General features: G+C 40.8%; 1 protein-coding gene across 2 annotated transcripts in view; it reads right to left on the bottom strand.

The window, feature by feature from the left end:
* ZMAT4 (zinc finger matrin-type 4) overlaps positions 1 to 21,365 on the bottom strand; it is a 306,499-nt gene that overhangs the window by 38,221 nt on the left and 246,913 nt on the right. The window contains exon 6 of one of the 2 annotated variants that reach the window (XM_059049509.2): positions 1,392 to 1,488. The exons of the other annotated variant lie outside the window; for it this stretch is intronic. Coding sequence (XP_058905492.1) covers positions 1,392 to 1,488 — 97 coding nt within the window. The remainder of the gene's footprint in view (positions 1 to 1,391; positions 1,489 to 21,365) is intronic. 2 annotated transcript variants of the gene reach the window in all.

Below are 21,365 nucleotides of genomic sequence, written 5' to 3' on the forward strand. Positions count from 1 at the left end.
ACCGCACAATATTGTGGAAAAAACTGAGAGTCAGTAGGAACCCTGGGCTTAAACTTCTCCCCTGAAGCCAGAAACCCCTGTGAATCTATGTCTTTACAGTATCTTTGCCAAGAAATTCCCCTGCCTGGTAGGTACCTTCCTATCTGTGCTTGGAAAATCGTTACTCATCTTTTCTTCTTTTTTTTTTTTTTTTGGACATCTTTATTGGAATATAATTGCTTTACTGTGTTGCGTTAGTTTCTGCTGTCGTTACTCGTCTTTTAAACATCACACATTCACTCCATCAGGAATGTTTACGAAGCCCTAAATACGTGTCAAGTGTTGCGCTGGGGGCTGGGTGATAATGGAAAACAAAATCAGACCCTGACTTCATCCTTATGAACTCAGCCTCTGCACTGATGTCCCTGGAAAGCTTCCCCCGGATGCTCCCGTCCTGGTCCTCAAAGCTCGGGGTGCCCACATGATGGTAACAGAGAACAATCTACGTGTTTACATGACTGTTTCCCCAGCCTGGCAGGGAGCTCCCCAAGAGGAAGGCCTAAATCCATTCATCTTTTCTTCCCCAGGGCACACTCGGGGTCTGGCACACAGTGGGCGCTCCATAAACCTTTGTTAAATGAATCATTCATTATTTATGAGGCCCTGATACAGTCGAATCTGTTCAATGATTCTGCTAATGAATATGAGAGAAATGAAAACAATTATATTCAGGGAAAGTACATATTTTTGAGATATGCTTTGTTTTTTCCTATTTTATTAGATTTTTATTAGCAGTCCTAGCAGCGACTTTAAAAATACCTAAAAGCGAATGTCATCGGTTTTCTAAAACGATGAGCAATGTAAATACAGGGGAAATGATGCCTGATTAGACTTTTCTGGTTTAAGGGAAAGGAATGAGCTTCCATTGAATTGAAAATAGCTATGTATGTGAATGACTTAAAATTCCAGGGCATTTGTTAGGTTTCCAGACTAAGCAACAATATGCTTCTAGAAATAGAAAGTGGTAGAAGACATTCACAGAATTTGACTTCACAACACGGAGGTCTGGCCCATCCTCCAAGAAGAGACTACACTGCTTATTTAAAAACACTTAATAGAGACCTAAAAGTTTCCTGAATTTCATACAAATGTGCTGACTATCCTTGAAAAGAAGGAAAAAGTGGAAAAAAAAAAATGTCATTACTGTGTCCAAAAAAGGCAAGAAGTCATTCTTCAAGCGGTACTAGGCAGACTCTGGAGGCTTGAGCAGCAAAAATATCAAGGGAACCTTGGAGATAAGAGATACAGTTTTCATCTACTTATTTTGAAATAAGTAAAGTGGTTAGCCTTCATTCATCATGCTGAAAGTTACATACAAAAGGACTGAAGAGTGAAAGCATGAAAGTACCTACTTGGTCTGATGTTTAGATCCTTTCAGATGAGCATGATACTGCTCTATTGAGTTTAGAGAGACACTGCAGACGGTACATCTGTAATTGCGCCTCAGACCTGTGGACGACAGACACACAGACCTGGTCAGCTGCATCCTTGTCATCAACCACCTGAATGAATCCTAGATCTCCAAAAGGTCAGGGACAGAGTCTCTTAGAAGCCATCTGGTCTACCCCCCCCCAATAACATTTCAATCCTTCCTTCCAAGAGCCCAGCCGACAGGTTCCTCAGCAGAAGTATTACTTTGGAAGCCGCCTGCCCCATTGCTGGATGACTGAAATTATTAGAACATACTTCTTTGAGGTAAAATGTTTCCAGATACTTCGTAACCCAAACAAAGAAGCAATCTATTTTTTCCTTACAGCAGAGAGACATGTAAGCTGTCATTTCTGCAGTGAAACTTGAGACTCCAGAGAAAAACTCGGTCTCAATTCCTCTTCCACCTCTATTCCAAGGACCGAATCAGAAATTCAAGTTTAGATATCATTCATCTGAGCTCTTCTCCCAAGACCATCTTATAAAATGTAAATACCCAGGAAGAGGAGGATGCTGTCTTAATTTAACCCACATGTAAACTTACTTTCCACCAGAGTTGAAAAGAAAGTTATTGACTGTTTACCCATTTCATTCAATCATTAATAGAGTGTCAACTTTGGACCAGGCACTAGGGATTCCAAGATGAATAAGATGCTCTTTGTTTCCAAGGAGTTTAGTGAAAACCTTGACTCCTCTGTCACACCTCATCTAGAGTCAGATGTGTTTGAAAGAAGCATCAACCAAACAACTTCCACAGCTCATATTCCTGCTATGTCCCATCAGAGTGGAGAGGAAAAGTAGATTCAGGGTCATGGTCTGAGACTTTGGATTTTAAATCCTGGCTCCAAATATTCCTCATTGTGTAATGTAGGGGAAGCCACATAATATCCCCCCGGCCTCAGTTTCTTCATCTACAAGATGAAGACGAGTCCATCCACATCACAAGGTTTTATAAGAATTAAGTGAATAAGTCTATTCAACTGCTTAGCAACTGAGGCTTGTTGTTCTTAATTTTGCTCCAAAATTCCATATCTTCCCATTGTCAAAGCCAGGATAGTAAACAGCTATAGCATTTTTCCCCCCTGATGAATGCATAGTATTTTCTTTCTAAGACACAAAAATCATTCTTGTTTTCCTAAAAAGAAAATAATGCACAGTGTTGGGAAGAATTTTGCAACCTGCTATCTGGCTGACTTGACACAAATTATTTGACTTCTCTGAACTTCTGTTTCCTTATAGGATTGTGGGAAGGACTGAGTAAGATAAGGCATGTATGAAGGAGCGCCTGGTATACAACAAGTGGTAAACATAAACTAGCTGGTATTATGATTGCAAAGAGATAGTACAAGGGAATCTTTATTTCCCAGTATCTTGGATGAAGCCCCCCATTGAAGCTCTAAGACCCAGATGCTAGCTACACCCCCAAGACTAAAGTGGAGTATGAGGGCCCCAGTTCAGGGCATCCAACAGAAGTGGTCAAGAGCCATTTCCAACTAAAGCTGATCCCTCATCACCAGTCTGAAAAAGAGACTGGAGAAGAAAGAAAGAGAGAATTTCTTAAAGGGAGCTCTATCACACTATGAGTTTGACTTAACCCTCTTCCATGCGACATGAGGGATTCCTTCTCTCTCACCTCAAACCCATGGGAAAAGGATTCAGTGGAACTACTCAGAGAGCTTGAGGGATGCCTTACTGTGCTTGGAGCCCAGTGTCCTGGACTCGACAACACTGGCAAGATCCAAAGTCTGGAGCCTGTGTCTACTTAGCTACTCTGATGGCCAAGGAAGAGAGGTGGAAGGACTGGGCCTGACCTGTATTCTCAGAGCTTGTCAGAGCAAATGATGTGAAGTTTCCCACAGACCACGTGTGTGCTGTGTGTGAACGGTGGGGGCAATGTGACCTCAGCGGGAGGGTGCTAGCAGGATTCAACTGGATATCTAGGGCCTTAAAGTGACCCCAGAGGAGGTACATAGCCTATGGGCTAAGTATCAAGTAATGCTGAGTTCTTGAAAAAGCCATGAAATCACCCCATGAGAAAGAGTCAGGCAGTGTCTATGCGAGTTTTGTATAGGTATCTATCAAATAAACCTTTATCTCCTTTGCCTTTCTAACCTGATACCCTGCATCCCTCAGCCCTGGAGGAACCTGAGGCAGAGATAAAGGAAGAAAAGCAAAAACCAGAGGCAGAGAGGGAGAGAAGAGCCTATGCACCCTTTTCCCATGGCAAATAGGCCGCCCAAGTGGAACTGAGCTAAGGGAAGGGGAAAACTCACTCCCAATAAAGTTTGGAGCTGTTTAAAAATTATTTTTCTACACTGTGTGAACTAAGAATGTCACCTGCCATTTCAGTAGACAAAGGAGTCATCAGTCACTGCAGGCATTCCTGACAGTGGGGCTCCCTGAGGGGATTCAGGATGGAGAAAAACAGGATATTGGCCCGAAATAGTTAAGATGCATATCAAAGGAATGACTTCAGTGAGCCCAAGACTCCTGCCATACATAGCAAAGCACTAAAATCATTAACTTGAAAGGTTTTGTTCTTATGATTAGCAGTAATCTTGTGATGTTTGAACCCATGTTTTTTTTTTTCTCAGCAAAAACTCCTATATATCCTGGCTTCTCCCTTACCTTTTTGGAACACTCCCTCAGAGCTATCTGAAAGGCTGTATCCCAGGCTAAAGTCCTCAGTAAGTTCACTGAATAAAGCATAATTCTCAGCCTTGAACCTGTGCCGTTTTTTTCAGTAGATTAAAAACTACTGAAAAATCTTGGATGTATCAGTTAATGACATAGAATTTTGTGTATCTAAGAATGAAAGTAAAGAACTATTTACTACTTAAAAGTGAGCGAAAATTCATGACACTTCCCCTAGTTTTTACCAAGGGGTAGGAAAAAATTAACCCCACAGAGATGGCGTGAAAGGGCAGTGGATGGCAAAAATAAAGTTACTTTTGATTACATCCAATGAGTCCTGCTTACTGAATATTGCAGTGTCATCAGAATTGCTCTTATGTAGATAATGTGACAAAGGGCAGAACTTCCTGTGGACTTTCAGATTCCTATAACCCAATGCATGTTTCTGAGAAACCTGTTAGACACGACAGGATAAATTGGCTTGGCCAGTGAAAGGACAAACATATTTTCTTTTAGTTTCAAGTACGTGATAATCGGACACCGATGTTCAATTAAGAGTCAATTCAGTTATGGGAAAAAAACAATGAGACCGCAGGATCTTCTTGGTGAGCCATCTAAGGGACTCAAAATTTTCCAGGCACAGATTGACAGTTCAGAGACAAAAGAGACAACTCTTGTCTCTCTATTCCCTCAAGCAGTGACTCCCAAACATCCCAGTGCACCCTCTGGGGATGGTGCTCCAATGCAGATTCCCAGGCCCGGCATCTGCAGGTTCTGATTCTATAAGCCTTGGATGGGGCCTGGGAACCTACAAGAAGTTTCAGACTTGTAAACCTCACCTCCAACCCACATACACACCTACCTTCCAGAGTACCGCCCTCTAGTGCCATGGTCCTTTCGTTAACTTGAACTTGTCAGAACAATACTGGGTCTTAAAGAAAAAAGTTACAAAGAAGAGCTGTGCTTCCAAGGCTCTGCCATTTCACTCGCAGGTGTGCGTAACTCAACCTACATGTGAGTTGTCTGAATGCTTATCTGGGGCTGAGCCATTCTCCTCTGTTATGCACAGAACATGAAAGCTAGCTTCAGCCTTCCTACCTCCAGAGTTCTCCATCAATCTTGTCATAATAAATGGTAACCAGTATTTATATGGGTCCTCTTCACACTACAGACTCATCAAAGGTCTCCTCATAACGAATGGAGGTTGAGCACGGCAACAGGCATAAATATTTATGTTTAAAAGTGGGCTTTTTTAAGAGCACCAACAAATCTAAAAACTATTCTGATCTGTTGCTTCTCCATTATAGTTCTCTTGCTCTGCAGCCAAACAGAAGCGTGGGCAGGAAATATTTGGCACGTTGTTGTGATGCAAACTGCAGGGAGAATAAACTATGAAGTCAGTGCACATAAACAAGAACAAAGGCAGAGAAGGGGCAGAGGAGTCCTCTTCCACACGTGACATAGTGTCTTTGGTGGGAACTTAGGGCTTTATTAATGCTGAGTTGAAATCCGAATGACTTTGGAATTATACAACTCCTTTTTCCACAGAGAAATAGAGAATCCTATTAAACAAAAACGCTAACTTTCTCATTCAATTCATTTTCAATGCAATACCATTTTATGAGTATCCCGAAATGTCTGCATACATAAAGGTTATTTCTGCAGGAGTGCCAATGTGTGTTCAGAAATATCGTCCCTGCCTGCAAGGACCTGACAATCCAGTTGGAGAGGGAAGATATGTATAGCAACAGCAATGGTCCAAGGTCAATCACAAAAAGTACCACAGTCAGGATGAAGTGGAATGCTAGGGGAATGAGAGGAGGAGATTGTTTCCAACTCAGAGAATCTGGAAAAGTTTCTTGAAGATGCTTCACTTTTGCATTTATATTCCCTAGCACAGTGTGTAAAACAGATGGTCCTGGAGAGTTTAGCAGTGTGACTACTCAATGCGTCTTTTCAATTCTAGCAAAGCTAGACTTCAGATGCCCCTGTAACTTCAGTTGCATCCATTCTACATTAGGGAAACATCACTGTGCCTTTATCGTGATGCCAGGTATTTTGCCAAATGCAAAGAATGTAGGAGAATATAAACTAAATTTTCATATGGAGCTACTCAGGTAGAAAGGCAAGAAGCAAGGAAACAAATAAAAACATTGTGGAAGTATTACACAAAATGTAAAGAGGAAAATGAGAAAGTCACAGAGAAGAAGGCTGGTTTTGGATAGCATGGTCAACAGAGGTCTCTGAGAAGCGTGAAATGAAACCAGAGAGATGAGAATTAGCCTGTGATATGAGGAACTGGTTAAAGAGTTGTCTAGGAAGAGAAGAGAGCAAATAGAGAGACCAGGGTGAAGTGGACTTGGATCGTTTAAGGAAGAAAAAGTGGTGAAACAAGCAAACGAACAAAACAAAACAATCAGAATTCTATATCCAGCAAAAATATCCTTCAAACTTTCAAGTAGAATAAGGACATTTTCAATAAACAAAAACTAAAAGAACAGTCTGCCAACAGACCTGCGCTAGAGAAAGTTCTTCAGGTGGAAGGCAAATGACACCAGATGTAAACTCAGATCTACAGGAAAAAATAAAGAACACCATAAATGATTAATATGTTGGTGTCTTTTTTATTGCTCTAAATTTATTTGAAGATAGAGAGCAATTTAAAGCAAAACTAAAACACTGTGCTGTGTATTGTGGTGCTTATACTGTATATAGATGTAAAATATGTGACAACAATAGCCCAAGAATGGGTAGGAGTTTGAGAGCTCATGATATTGTGTATAAAATCTAATTAATAAATAATAAATTTATCAATATTAACTCTAAATGACTGTGGTCATTTAAGGATGCGTCCTAATCCCCTAGAAACAAATACGAAGATATAAACCTAAGGAGACTATAGAGAAAATTAAATAGGATAATAAAAAGTATTTGGTAACCCAGAAGTGGAAGTTCCTATATGAATATCAGACAAAATAGACTTCAAGACAAGAAATATTTCCAGAGATAAAGAGGATGTCTTGTAATAATACAGGGAGAAACTCATTTGGAGAGCCTAGCAATTGTAAATGCAATTTAGCCAATAAGGCATAAAGAACATGAAGCAAAAACTGATTGAACTACAGGCAGAAACAGTCACCATAATTATAAGAGATTTAACACTCCTCTCTCAGTAAGAACAGAAAAGTACGACAAAACAAATAGTATCTAAATGAAACTATTGACCATATTGTACCAACTGATATTTATAGAACAGTACACTCAACAAGTGGAGAATATACAATCTTTTCAAGTGTATACAGCAAGTAAACTAAGTTAGGGAATATGCTAAGCCACTGAAAATTCTTACTAATTTTCAAATATTTACATTTCGTACAGTGGTTTCTTTGACTACCTCTGAAATTAATAAGAAATAAATATTAATAGCATTTATGAAACTACCTAAATACTTCCAAGTGACCTAATATCAAAGGGAAAAATCCAAAGGGAAATTAGAAAATATTTTGAACTGAATGATAATGAAAATACTACATATCAACAAGTTTATATTAATCAGTTTTTAAAGGAAAATATATAGTTTTATATAGAAAGGATGAAAGGTTTAAAAGCAATGGTCAAAGTTCAAATGCTATGAAAGTAGAAAAAGACAAGAAAATTAAAACAAAATCAGGTAGAAGGAAAGAAATAATAAAGAGAAGTCAATGAAATAAAAAACAGAGTACAGAAAAAAATAACAAAAGCGAAATCCACTCTTAGAAAGGATTAATGCAAGTATTAACCATTAGAAAGTTTCATGGAGGTTTAAAAAAAAGCAACAAATTACTAAAATAAAAGAATTGTTTCTAATGCAATACTATAGACAGTTTTAAAAGGATAATAAGAGAACATTATGAATAATTTTATGCCAATAAATTTGACAAAGTATATGAGATGGGCAAATGTCTTTAAGAATTCAACTTACCAAAACGAACGCAAGATGAAATAGAAAATTAGGGTAGCTAATCATCTATTAATGAAACTGAATTTACTGTCCAAAGTTTTCACACAAAGAAAGACCCAGAGGATTTCACTGGAGAGTTCGATCAAACATTAAAGAGTTGCATAGTATCAACTTATACAAACTCTTTCAGCAAACAGATGAGAAAGAAACACTTCCACACTTGTTTTTGAGGTAACATGACACTAATTTTTTTAAAAATTGATAGAATATAAAAGAAAATAAAATTGCAAGCCAATATTTGTCATGAACGTGACAGAAAAATCCTTTAAAAACTAGTAAGAATCACATTGTTGGGGCTTCCCTGGTGGCGCAGTGGTTGGGAATCCGCCTGCCGATGCAGGAGACACGGGTTCGTGCCCTGGTCCGGGAGGATCCCACATGCCGCGGAGCAACTAAGCCCGTGAGCCATGGCCGCTGGGCCTGCGCGTCCGGAGCCTGTGCTCCGCAACGGGAGAGGCCACAGCAGTGAGAGGCCTGCATACCGCAAAAAAAAAAAAAAAAAAAAAAAAAAAAAAAAAAAAAAGAATCACATTGTAGATAAAGGTATTTCTGTATGTATGTATACATACAGACATATAACAGTTCCATTATAAACAAGTTTGTTTGTTACAGGAAGTAAGACTGGTTTAACATTTAAAAATCAAATCATATAATTCACTTTGTTAACAGACAAAATGAGAAAATAATATAAGCTTAATAAATGCAGAAAAGAGCATTTGACAAATTTCAACATCCATTCATGTTCAAAATTCTCAGCCTACTAGAAAAGAACATCCTTAATTAATAATAAATAATAAAGAGCACCTATCAAAACCTACAGCTAATATTATATTAGGTGGTGAAATACTGAAGTTTCCTAAGACCAGGAAAAAGCCAAGAATGTCTTTCTTATTTCTATTCAGCATTGCACTGTAGATTCTAGGCAGTGCAATAGGAAAAGTAAAAGAAATGAAAGGCTTGCAGATTGGAAATGAAGAAGTAAAACTGTCTTTATTTGTAGAAGATATGATTGTTTATATAGAAGATCCTAAAGGATCTACAAAGTAGCTACTAGAATAAGTGAATTTAATAATGTCCCAACACACAAGGCCAATAGAAGAAACTGCATGCTTAAAATAGCTGCAAACCACTGATAAATACATTTGTAAAAATACCACTGTAACAGTATCAGAAATATTTTAAAACACTTAGGGATGAATTTAATAAAAGATGTACAAGACTGAAAACTACAAAACATTGCTGAAAGAAATTAAGAGGAACCTAAACAGATACAGAGATATATACACCATACTCATCAACTAAAAGGATCAATGCTTTTAAGATATCAGTTCTCCTATAGATTCAATGAAAATTCAATCAAAATTCCAACAGTCTCTTCCAGAGGGTTTCATTGGAGAATTCTATCAAACACTAAAGGGTTACAGAGATAAGTGGATTCTAAACTTTATGTGGAAATCAAAGTACCTAAAATAATTTTGAAAAAGAAAAAAGTTTGAGGACTCACACTTGAGGATTTCAAGATTTGCTTATGAAAGTCGATCAATCACAATAGTGTTACATAAGCATAAGAATGGACAAAATGCATCAAAGGAACAGAATAGAGCCCAGAACTAGACCACACCCAGAGAATCAATTGATTTTTTTCACTTTCATTGAGATACAATTGACATACCGCTGTGTAAGTTTAAGTTTAAGGTATACCCGTAATGACTTGACATACGTATACTGCTACATGATTATCACGATAAGTTTAGTTAATATCCATCATCTCACACAGATTAAAAAAAAGAAAAAAAATTTTCTTTATTATGAAAAATTTTAAGATCTACTCTTAGCACCTTTCAAATATATCATACATCTATGTTAAATATGGCCAGTGTGTTGTACATTACATCCCCAGTACTTATTTATCTAATAACTGGAATTTTGTACCTTTTGACCACTTTCATTGATTTTCAACAAAGGTGTCAAGGCAATTCAATGGGGGAAAGAAAGCTTTTTCAGCAAATGGTGTTGGAATAACTGAATAAATGCATGAAATAAAAAAATTAACATCAACCTCTACCTCACAACACACATTAAAACTAAGATTGATTACAGACTTAAATGTAAAAGCTAAAACTAGGGGTTTCCCTGGTGGCACAGTGGTTGAGAATCCGCCTGCCAATTCAGGGGACACGGGTTCGAGCCCTGGTCTGGGAAGATCCCACATGCCGCGGAGCAACTAGGCCCGTGAGCCACAACTACTGAGCCTGCGCGTCTGGAGCCTGTGCTCCGCAACAAGAGAGGCCACGATAGTGAGAAGCCCGCGCACCACAATGAAGAGTGGCCCCCACTTGCCACAAGTAGAGAAAAGCCCTCGCACAGAAACGAAGACCCAACACAGCCAAAAATAAATAAATAAATAAATAAAAAGCTAAAACTATAAAGATTCCAGGAAAATACGGAGGAATACGTCTATGAACTTGGTATAGGCACAGATTTCTTAGGAATTAAAACACAGTGAACATAAAAAAGAAAAATAGGTAAATTGGATTTTACAAAAATCAAAAGCTCCTGCTTATAAAGAGACCCATCAAGAAAACCAAAAAGTAAGCCACATCCTGGGAAAAAATAATCGTAATTCGTATATCTTGTTCAGGACTTCTGCCCAGAATATATAATTTCCTCCTACAGATCAATAAATAAAAGACAAACAATCCAAGTTTTTCAAAGGACAAAATATTTGATCAGATGTTATAAAAGAAGACATAAAAATGATTAATAAACACATGAAAAGATGCTCTACAGCGTTTGTCACCAGGAAATGTAAATTAAAAGAACAGTTAAACACCATCTCATACCCACTACAAGTGCTAACATCAAATAAAACAACATAAATAACAACAACATAAATAACATGGGGTTATTTACAAAATGTAAATAACCACATAGAACAGCTGGAATTCACATACAGAAGAATGTAAAATGGGAAAACTGTCAGTTTCTTATAAAGATAGACTTACCCTATAACTCAGAAATTCTACTCCTAGACATTTACCCAAAAGGAACAAAAACATGATTAAAAAAGGGCTTCTGCAAAAATGCTTATAGCAGCTTTATTCATAATAGCCAAAACTCAAAATAATGTAAATGTTCATCAATGCAAGAATTGATAAGCAAATTATGATGTATTTATATAATGGAATAATACTTGGAAACTAAAAACCAAACCAGGGCTTCCCTGGTGGCGCAGTGGTTGAGAGTCCGCCTGCCGATTCAGGGGACACGGGTTCGTGCCCCGGTCCGGGAAGATTCCACATGCCGCGGAGCGGCTGGGCCCGTGAGCCATGGCTGCTGAGCCTGCGCGTCCGGAGCCTGTGCTCCGCAACGGGAGAGGCCACAACAGTGAGAGACCCGTGTACAGCAAAAAAACCCCAAACAAACAAACAAACAAACCCTGCTGATTTATGCAACAACATAAATTAGCATCAAAAACATAATGTGTAGGTAAAGAAGTCAGACAAAAAAGAGCAAAACAGCACAGCTATGCTGTAATAATAGAATTCAGAGCAATGTTGCCTTCTGGGGTGGGGAATGACCGGTAGGAGTCACAAGAGAATTCTCCAGAATAATGTAACTGTTCTATATCTTGGGATGGTAGTTACAGGGTATATTCATTTACCAAAAGTCATCAGATTATATACCCAAGATCTGCGTATTTCGTTTTATTAGAAAAAAAAGCCGGAAGGATGTGGTTCTAGACAGAAATCTCAGCAAACCTGAGACTTCAGTTTATCCTCATTTACTCCCTACAACTTCTATTGTTTTACATTCCTAGAAAGTAAACTTTATATTCCTATTTATGCTTTGATAACCTTGCAAACTCTCCAGGAAATGTTTGCACATGTTCTGTATTATAATGATTGTTAAAACTGGAAACATTTTGAAAGATAATTAATAATATGAAAGTTAAAAAAATAAAGTCTTTGCTTTTGAGTTCTTTCTTTCTCCTCTTCTTCCTAAACATTCACGAATCAGACTGTCTAGTAAATGGATGTGTCATCTTCCAATATAAAAAATCATATCTAGGGCTTCCCTGGTGGCACAGGGGTGGTTAAGAATCCGCCTGCCCATGCAGGGGACACAGGTTCGAGCCCTGGTCCGGGAAGATCCCACACGCCGCAGAGCAACTAAACCCGTGCGCCACAACTACTGAGCCTGTGCTCTAGAGCCCGCGAGCCACAACTACTGAGCCCGTGTGCCACAAGTACTGAAGCCCGCGTGCCTAGAGCCCGTGGTCTGCAACAAGAGAAGCCACCGCAACGAGAAGCCCGTGAACTGCAACAAAGAGTGGCCCCCGCTCGCCGCAACTAGAGAAAGCCCGCGTGTAGCAACCAAGACCCAACGCAGCCAAAAATAAATAAATAAAATAAATACATTTATTTTAAAAAAATCATTGCTAATCCTTATCTTATATGTGCCGTATAGAAGCATTGCTGTGCTTACTTTACCCATCTATTCATTTACTCTTGACAACATTCGAGGAGCAGACACAACGGTTATCCTTCTTCAGCAGATGAGGAAATTGAGGTACAAAGACTTAGTCAAAATCACAGAGCTAGGTGGAGACACAGCTGGGTTTGAACCCATCCCTTCTGCTCAGGCTGCTGCTGTCACCATGCATGTGGCCCTCCTGGGACAGGAGGAAGAGTCACAGAAATACGTCAGGCTCTTTAGAGCTCATCTGGCCCAGTAGTTCCCACACCGGTGACGAGAGAATCAGGTGGGAGTTATTAACAACACAAATCCCAGGCCTCACCCCAGATGACTGTGATTCAGTACCTCCAGAGTGGGACCTGGAAATCTATATTTTGGAAAGCTCCCCAGGGGGCAAGTTTTAGAGAAACCATTGGTCTAGTCCAAAACCCCATGGGGGTCGCATGAAGGTTCACAAGCAGAATGGTTTGTGTCTGCTTGTATTTGGAAGCTGTCCTTTTTTCAAACACCCACTGTCCTGAATTCTGCTTTGTGCACAAGTTTATTCCCATCTCTTCAAATACATCAAATACTTGAGGAAAGTTATCACATCCCCTAAGGCTCTGTTTACCAGGCTGAAAGTCCATTGGCACTTTGACAGTGTTCTTCACTAACATATAGGTTCAAGTTCCCCATATCATCTCTTATTACCTTATGGATGGCATTTCCTCTTTGTTGATGACATTCTTTAACTATGACATTCGAACTGAAGGCCAAGCCCCTGGTATGGCTTCATCGTTACAAAGCACAGCAAGACTTCCACAGCTCTTGTGCACCATGAATTCTATCAATATCTTTAAAGCTTTAAGTACGTATGTGTCTGGCCACCCTGACCCACTGTAATCTATACTCATAATGAACCTGCTAGCAATCAGTTCTAAGTCTTTTGTAGCCAGATTTCTGCTAAGCCAAATCTTCATTTCCTCTACTTTTTATACTGTTTATCCCCATTAAGTTCTAGCTCAATGAATCCCACCTATTCCTTTAGGGAATATAGCTGCAAATACAATGCAGCTCACGTATCCATTTTAATTAGTTAGGAAGGAGTGGCAGCCAGAGTGCTACGAGAAGATTATGAGCCCTCATTGCAGATGATAGTGAAAGACGGCCACCATCTATTAGCCAGTCTGTCATTGGCCAGTGGTGTACTTGGTCTGTCTGTGAGATTCCAGCTCTAGCATATCAACACCAATCATAGAAAAGTCAGGACAAGCAATGTTCTGGTATACCAGGGAGTCACTGACATAGAGGTGGTAGTTAAAGCTGTAGGGCTGGTGAGATCACCTATGGAGACACTGTAGGTGAAGAGAAGAGAGTGGAGGCGGGGGGAGGAGCAGTGAGTACCACTGGATATCAGAGATGCTCTCCGTGACGCATGGGGCGGAGCCAGACCCACGGGCATCTCTGGCTCCCATCAGACCTCCACCTTCCAGCTTGCTGAATCCTAGGCAGGAGGTGGATGTGGGAACATGGTACAAAGCCCCAGCCTATCCTGCAGGTCACCCACATCAGGGACAGCCTCCAGTTTGCACTCGTGGGTTCCAGTTTGTCTTTGCTCTTTCCTGCTTCACGGCCACCTTTCCTTCCTGACTGCCGGCCCTACTGACTTCAGGCCCGAGACTAGATGCAGAAGAAACAGCAGAAGAAAAGACTGTCTCACCACTTCCCATCATCCTTACAATAAGCTCCTCATTCTCTATCAGTCTCGGTGGTTGTGCCCCTCTGATCAAACCCCGACTGAGAGGGGTTATCAAGGAACCAGAGAGAAGAAAGCTTTGCTAGAAGGATGAAGGAGACATTATTATCATATTTAATCCTCAAAACCATTTTATGAACATTATTAGCCCATTTTCCAGATAACAAAACCTTGGCTCAAAGACACCAAAGTCATAGAACTAGCAAGTGGACAAGGAGACCTGAGTCTACTTATTTCTGAATTCAACGCTAGTGACCTTAATAACGACACTAGGGCTTTTAAACGAAACATAGGAGTGAAGGAAGAAAAGCGGAAGAATCCTGTTTAAAAAAAAACAACAACTTAATTTGAAAATAATGCATAAAATAGACAAAGCACAGTTGCTCTAGTTGAAAGGGGGGCTAGGGTTTTCAAACAGCAGTGAGGGGGCTTCCCTGGTGGCGCAGTGGTTGAGAGTCCGCCTGTCGATGCAGGAGACACGGGTTCGTGCCCCGGTCCGGGAAGATCCCACGTGCCGCGGAGCGGCTGGGCCCGTGAGCCGTGGCCGCTGGGCCTGCGTGTCCGGAGCCTGTGCTCCGCAACGGGGGAGGCCACAACAGTGAGAGGCCCGCATACCGCAAAAAAAAAAAAAAAAAAAAAAAAAAAAAAAAAAAAAAACACAGCAGTGAGACCATCAAACTCCAAGCATAGCACTTAGGGTACCCCAAGTAAGGGACCTTGGGCTTTGGGGAGAAGACTCTGAAAATCACTGCATTTTATCATGCCACCCATCGTAGGATAACACGGGGAGTGTTGCTATGTCTGATCTGAGACTTGCGCTGTGGAGTAACTCTTCCCCGTTGAGTGTCAGCTAAGGAAACCTCCTAGGATCAGGGCTGGCTGCAGTACCAGATGAAGAAGAGCAGTATTACTCCACAGCAGAATCATTATGACCTTGAGAACATTTAAATGCTTAACCTTTTGAATTCATCCCACTGTTTGCTGGCACAGACTGCAAGATATCTGATAGTCAATTAATCAAAGAACACCCATTTCCTAAAACAATTCTTTCTCTATTTAAATAGTTATTTATGTGAAGCCTTGAAAATGGAATCAGGAAGCAAATGGCTTTACATCTTCATAAGCTCTTTCCAAACAAACAAAACCTAAAGCTATGGGCTAAATGTATTCCCCATAATTAAAAGACAATTTTAGCCATGTTGGATGCTTGACCCAAGAAAGGTCTAGAAAATTGTCACCCTACTGTGAAGATTCAGAATTGACAGAGTAGTTCATTCTAAGTATTTAAAGAGCTGCTTGATCAGAAGAAGGTTCACATGTATTCTATGCGGCAGAGGATAGATGAAACTTTTTTTTTTTTTTTTTTTTTTTAAGGCCACACTGTGAGGCATGTGAGATCTTAGTTCCCCGACCAGGGATCAGACCCATGCCACCTGCAGCAGAAGGGTGGAGTCTTTTTTTTTTTTTTTTTTTGCGGTATGCGGGCCTCTCACTGTTGTGGCCTCTCCCGTTGAGGAGCACAGGCTCCGGACGCGCAGGCCTAGTGGCCATGGCTCACGGGCTTAGTTGCTCCGTGGCACGTGGGATCTTCCCGGACCAGGGCACGAACCCGTGTCTCCTGCATCGGCAGGCGGGCTCTCAACCACTGCGCCACCAGGGAAGCCCAGAAGGGTGCAGTCTTAACCACTGGACTGCCAGGGAAGTCCCAATATATTTTCATACTTTGAGCAAGGCAGCCCCCAGACAACCTTGCTTTTAGCTTTGGAGGGGATCACTATTATTATGATGGTTATGAGCAAACTGCAAGCAACCCAAAGAATTGAACTCATTTTTGTTTTTGTGATTTGAATGAAATGCAAAGGAAACAGAAGTAAATCTACTCTGAAGTAATCTGTTATTTGAAAGGTACTCAAGGGATCTGTAATCATATATTAAATAACAACATATGGGTGAAATAGCTTTTTCCTGGTCTGGATGTTGATGTGATACGAATGGAAATTTATGGAACATGAAATGTGTTTTTCCTGTTGGTCCCATGACATTACCATAGATCTCAACTTATACAGGCAACTAACAACTTAGCAGGGCTGTATGTTTTTCATGTAAAGTGTTGTCATAAGTGTGTTTTTTTCTACAATATAATTTTTGATTACAGATTGTTTCATGCATAAAGGAAACTGTACTCTTAAGGTGAAGTTGTGAATTATGGCATCAAGTTCAACAATGGGTTACATTAAACTCAAATGGGTTAAATTAAACTCATGAGGGCTGGTAGAAAGGGTGCACAGGAAAGGAAGCACGTATCTCTTCCCTTCTCTCTCTGCCCTGTGGAGATGTGTCTTCCAGGCCATCTCTCATTTCTTCCTGAGGGCTAGGGAATCACAGGCCCTGTGATTTCCCTGAAGAACTGTCAGTAGTCCTGATAGGTCCACAGTTGTCCAAGGATCATGGCATTGGCTTTTCAGCTGCATCAGCTGAGGACACAGTGATTGTCAACTCTTCTGTTATTGGCTAGAGGTCCGATGCATCCTTAGCGACCTTTGCTTTGGAGCAGTCCTGACTACTCTAGTCAACCAAAAGGCCCCAGGAAGCAGGAGGAGCACTTGTGGTCATTTTCAAGAGACCTAGTCCAAGAAGGATTCCAAGGTGAAATATGAATGAAAAAGAAGTCCTAACTGTCAGCATCTCCTTTGAATCACATGATAAATGAGATTGTTCTCTCTCCCTCTTTCTCTCATTATCGTTCACACACAAGTTGGCCGTCTGGTACATGAATATTATCTTTGGTGTCCTCTGATTCTTTGTTAATCTCTCTTGCCTGTTCGTAAACATCTGTCTCACATGGCTGGGTCTTTATCTTGCTTTCAGCAGACAGCCTGCCAGACCCTGTGTTAAGTCGTGGCTGCCTGATGCTTCCTGCAGTTTTGGCCTTTTAATAGGGATGTTTGAAATGAAAAAGCCTTCAACACTTGAGGAAAACAATATGAAAGGTAGAATTTCAGGCCTGACCAGATGGGTAAGAGAGACCTTTATGAAGACAGTAGCCTTCAAATCTCTGCAGCCACCTGAGTGTGTGCCCTGCCTTCCCCTGGGCCAGCCTGACACCAATGCCCCACTGTGCCTTGAATACGTGACTTTTCTCTAGGACACATGGCAAGAGACATCCCCATTCAATACCATTATCACAGTAGCCTCACCTAATTACAGAAGCACACACGATCTTGTTTGATTTACAAGGTAATAGAGAAGAGCAAAATTCACAATTTATAGATAAATGTTGATTTTAGAAAAAGAAAACATTGTTTAAAAAAAATCTAAACAATGCCTGTGACTCAATATTTCTCAAATATATCAGGGCCTGCGGATATGGGAAACAGAGGGCATGAGAATAAAGTACCAATCATTTTCAGGGGGAGGAATTACATATTTTTCCCTCTTTCAATCTAAGCTTGTTATTTAACCCTTAGGAATCTCTATTTCATACACTATTTCATAAATAATTGTACCTACCTCAGAAAGACTATATGAAAATTAAAACTGTTGATGTAGGTGAATAACTTATAAAAGAACCAAACAGCTCAATAAATGTAAGCTACAATTGCTATTTTTAACCACAATGAGCCTTTGCTTTGAACAAAAATAAAGACCTAACTCATGAATGTGAGATTACATAGTAATTTAATATTCTAGAAAGAGTTCTCTTTCTTAGCATGCTGAAGCATATTCAAATTATTCTGGCAAGTTGCCTTCTCTACAGATGCTATTTATACACATCTTTTTTGACAGGTCAAATGTTTCCTTACATACTGATCATCCTATATATTGCTTGGCATAGAGTTGAATGAAAACTTATCTCTGTTCTTCTAAAAAATTTTTTTGAAAACATGGAAGATATGACATTATATGAACTACTTCTTAGGAAGCTGTTGACAGTGGATCTCAATATATTTTGCCTGCTTTGTTCTCAAATTGAGTGATTGAGGCTATTGAATAGGTAATTAGCCAAGTTCATAAATCAGATAAAAAGGAAAATGTGGAAGGGTATATTGGAAGTTGTGTAATTGCATCTTTTTTATTCTTAATGCGTGCACTCAAGGATCCATCTGAAGACCTGTTTTTATTCTTCCATTAGTAGCCTTTGTTAACAATACTATTTGTTCTCTTGGGCCCTTATAAACACTGAGCAGGCAGCAGCTCTGGTGAGAGCAGCAATTCCTTTCCAAATGCTCAAACTGACTTCCCAGTGCATGGATCTGAATTTGTGAATTCACGTACCTACTAAAATTTATCTGTAATCCCCAAAATCAATACTGGTGATGCTCTGTGGTCATTCTCAGACATGTACAGAACAGCCCACATGCACATTCCTTGATGAGGCTGAACAGATGATACTCCGTTTCCCAGTTTCAGCTCTCACACAGAGATGAACAGAGGATGGAGGTGCTGGGGAACAAACAATGTAAGGCAACAAGTTCCAGCTTCAGGGCCATTGATGGATTTCGAAACTCAACTCTAGCCCCTATTCATGGGGCAGCTTCAGGCATGTTGCTTACCACTTCTAAAGCTCATTTTCCCTTTTTGAATAAAAGGAAAATAGGCTTTACCGGTCTGAGTTGTTTGTTAAGATTCTAATCTATGTGAGATATGTATACAGATAAAACAGTAGGCGTTGTTATATTGTGATTTATAATAAAAAATATATATTTGGTCTTCACCCCTGTTTCTGGCACAGAGCTCCTAAAACCCTTGGAATTTCCAAAGTGAGGGCTGAAAGTTTTCTTTTGTTATGTTAACGAGGATGGGGCTGGTTGCCAGGAGAACCAATCGTGTGATTAGAGGCTTAAAACTTTCAGACTCTCCTTCTGATTTCTGGCTGGAGGTTGAATCAGTCAGCAATGGCCAATGATTTAATCAATCATGCCTATGTATGATAACGCCTCCACAAAACCCCAAAGGATCGGGTTTGGAGAACGTCTGGGTTGGGGCACATGTGGAGATGTGAGCACAGTGGCTCCCCTGGCGATGGCGTGGAAGATCCTAGCTCCTTCCCACGCACATCCTCTTCCATCTGGCTGTTCCTGAATTATATCTGTTTGTAATAACCTGCTAATCTAGTTAAGTAAAAGGTTTCTCTGAGTTCTGTGAGCTGCTCTAGCCAATCAATCAAACCCAAGGAGGGGGTCATTGGAACCTCCAATCGATGGCCAGTGGGTCAGAGGCACAAGTAGAGGTAACAACCTGGCCTTGTGACCAGCATCTTAAGTGGGGCTGGGAGGGCAGTATGGACGGACTGTACCTTTAACCCATGGGATCTGGTGCTGTCTCTGAAATGGCGTCAAAGTTTAGTCGACTAGTAGCACACCCAGCTGGTGTCTCAGAAATTGCTTGTTGGTATGGGGAACTCCTTGCCAGCATTGGAATTGATACCAGAAGCTATGTAGATTACACATATTTCCCCTAGGAGCAATGGTTCAGTATTTGTAATTCAGTTTGGGGGTGGGGGGATTTACAGAATAACCACCCTGGATAAAGAAGATGAATGGTATATACACACGATGGGGGAGGTCAAGACCATGCGAGGGTCTGTGGCCACCGTGGTGACTTTGGCTCTTAATCAGAGTGTCATGGCAGCCACTGGACCGAAAGCCAACGGGATCACTCTGACTGCTGTGTTGAGAGCTGTCGAAATGCAGAACAAGAGCAGAAGCAGGGAGACGGTGTAGAGACCAAGTACAATCATTCAGATGGGAAAAGGTAGTGTCCTGGACCAGAGTAGTAGCCCTAATTTCATAAAATGCCAAAGACGAGCACAGAATATGCCTTTCTCCCCCCAAAAGAGGAAAAGCAAGAGAGCTTTAACTATGCAATGTCTCCACGTCTAACACCAAGCTCTTCGTCTTCTATTCCAACTCCTCCTCCCACAATGCTTTGCGTCAGGTCCAGTGAGCACCGGCTAAGCCTTCAGAGTCGTCCTCCAAGCCCCTTCCAACCCCATCCAGCTCCTTGGTACACTGTGTAGATCCAGAGCGTAATCTGACATTAAAGAAATTCTTTTGATTGTGGTAAAATTTATCTACACGTAACATAAAATTTGCCATCTTAACCATTTTTAGGTGTACACTTCAGCGGCGTTCAGTACATTCATATCACTGAGCTGCCAGCACCACCATCCATCCTCAGAACTCGTTTCATTTCACAAATCTGAAACTCTGTACCCATGAAACAACAACTTCTTTCCTCTCTCCCCTCTGGCAACCACCATCTACTTTGTCTCTATGAATATGACTATTCTAGGTACCTCACATGGGTGGAATCATACAGGACTTTGTCCTTTTGTGTCTGGCTTTAGCATCATGTCTTCAAGGTTCATCCAAGTTGTAGCATGTGTCAGAACATCCTTTTTAAGGCTGCACAATATTCCATTTGTATGGACATACTAAACTTTGTTTATCCATTTGTCCTTGGACACGCTGATTCCACGTTTTGCCTACTGTGAATATTGCTGCTATGAGCCTGCTGTACACATACTTATCTGTTTTGAGTCCTGGCTTTCAGTTCTTTTGTGTCCCTAGCCTGAGGTGGAATTTCTGGATAAAATAGATCCAGAATCCATCCCTGACACCTCTGCTGCTACCACCCTAGTCTAAGCCCCCATAATCTCCCATCTGAATGATTCCAATTGGTCCCCACACCCGTCTCCCTGCTTCTCTCCTCTTCCCCAACTTTAGACTGTTCTCAGCACAGCAGTCAGAAGGATCCTGTTAATGTTTCAGTCCAATAGCTCCCATCATATTGGCACCACACTGTCACTCTGGCCGGACCTCCCCCGCTGCCTCTGCCTCGCCTCTCACTGCTCTCTGCCTTGCATACTCCTGTCTCGGGGGCCCCCCTTTCTACCCCCTCTGTCTGCTCATCCCCAGGGCTGTGTGTGGCTCGCCCTCAGCTTCTTCGGAGCTTCTTTCAAAGGTCACCTCCTCCATGAGGCCCTCCCTGACTGCCCTATTGAAACTGCAAACCTCCTGCCCCACTCCTGTCTGTTTCCCTCTCATC

Source organism: Kogia breviceps, chromosome 20, assembly GCF_026419965.1.
Source record: "Kogia breviceps isolate mKogBre1 chromosome 20, mKogBre1 haplotype 1, whole genome shotgun sequence".
NCBI lineage: Eukaryota > Metazoa > Chordata > Mammalia > Artiodactyla > Physeteridae > Kogia > Kogia breviceps.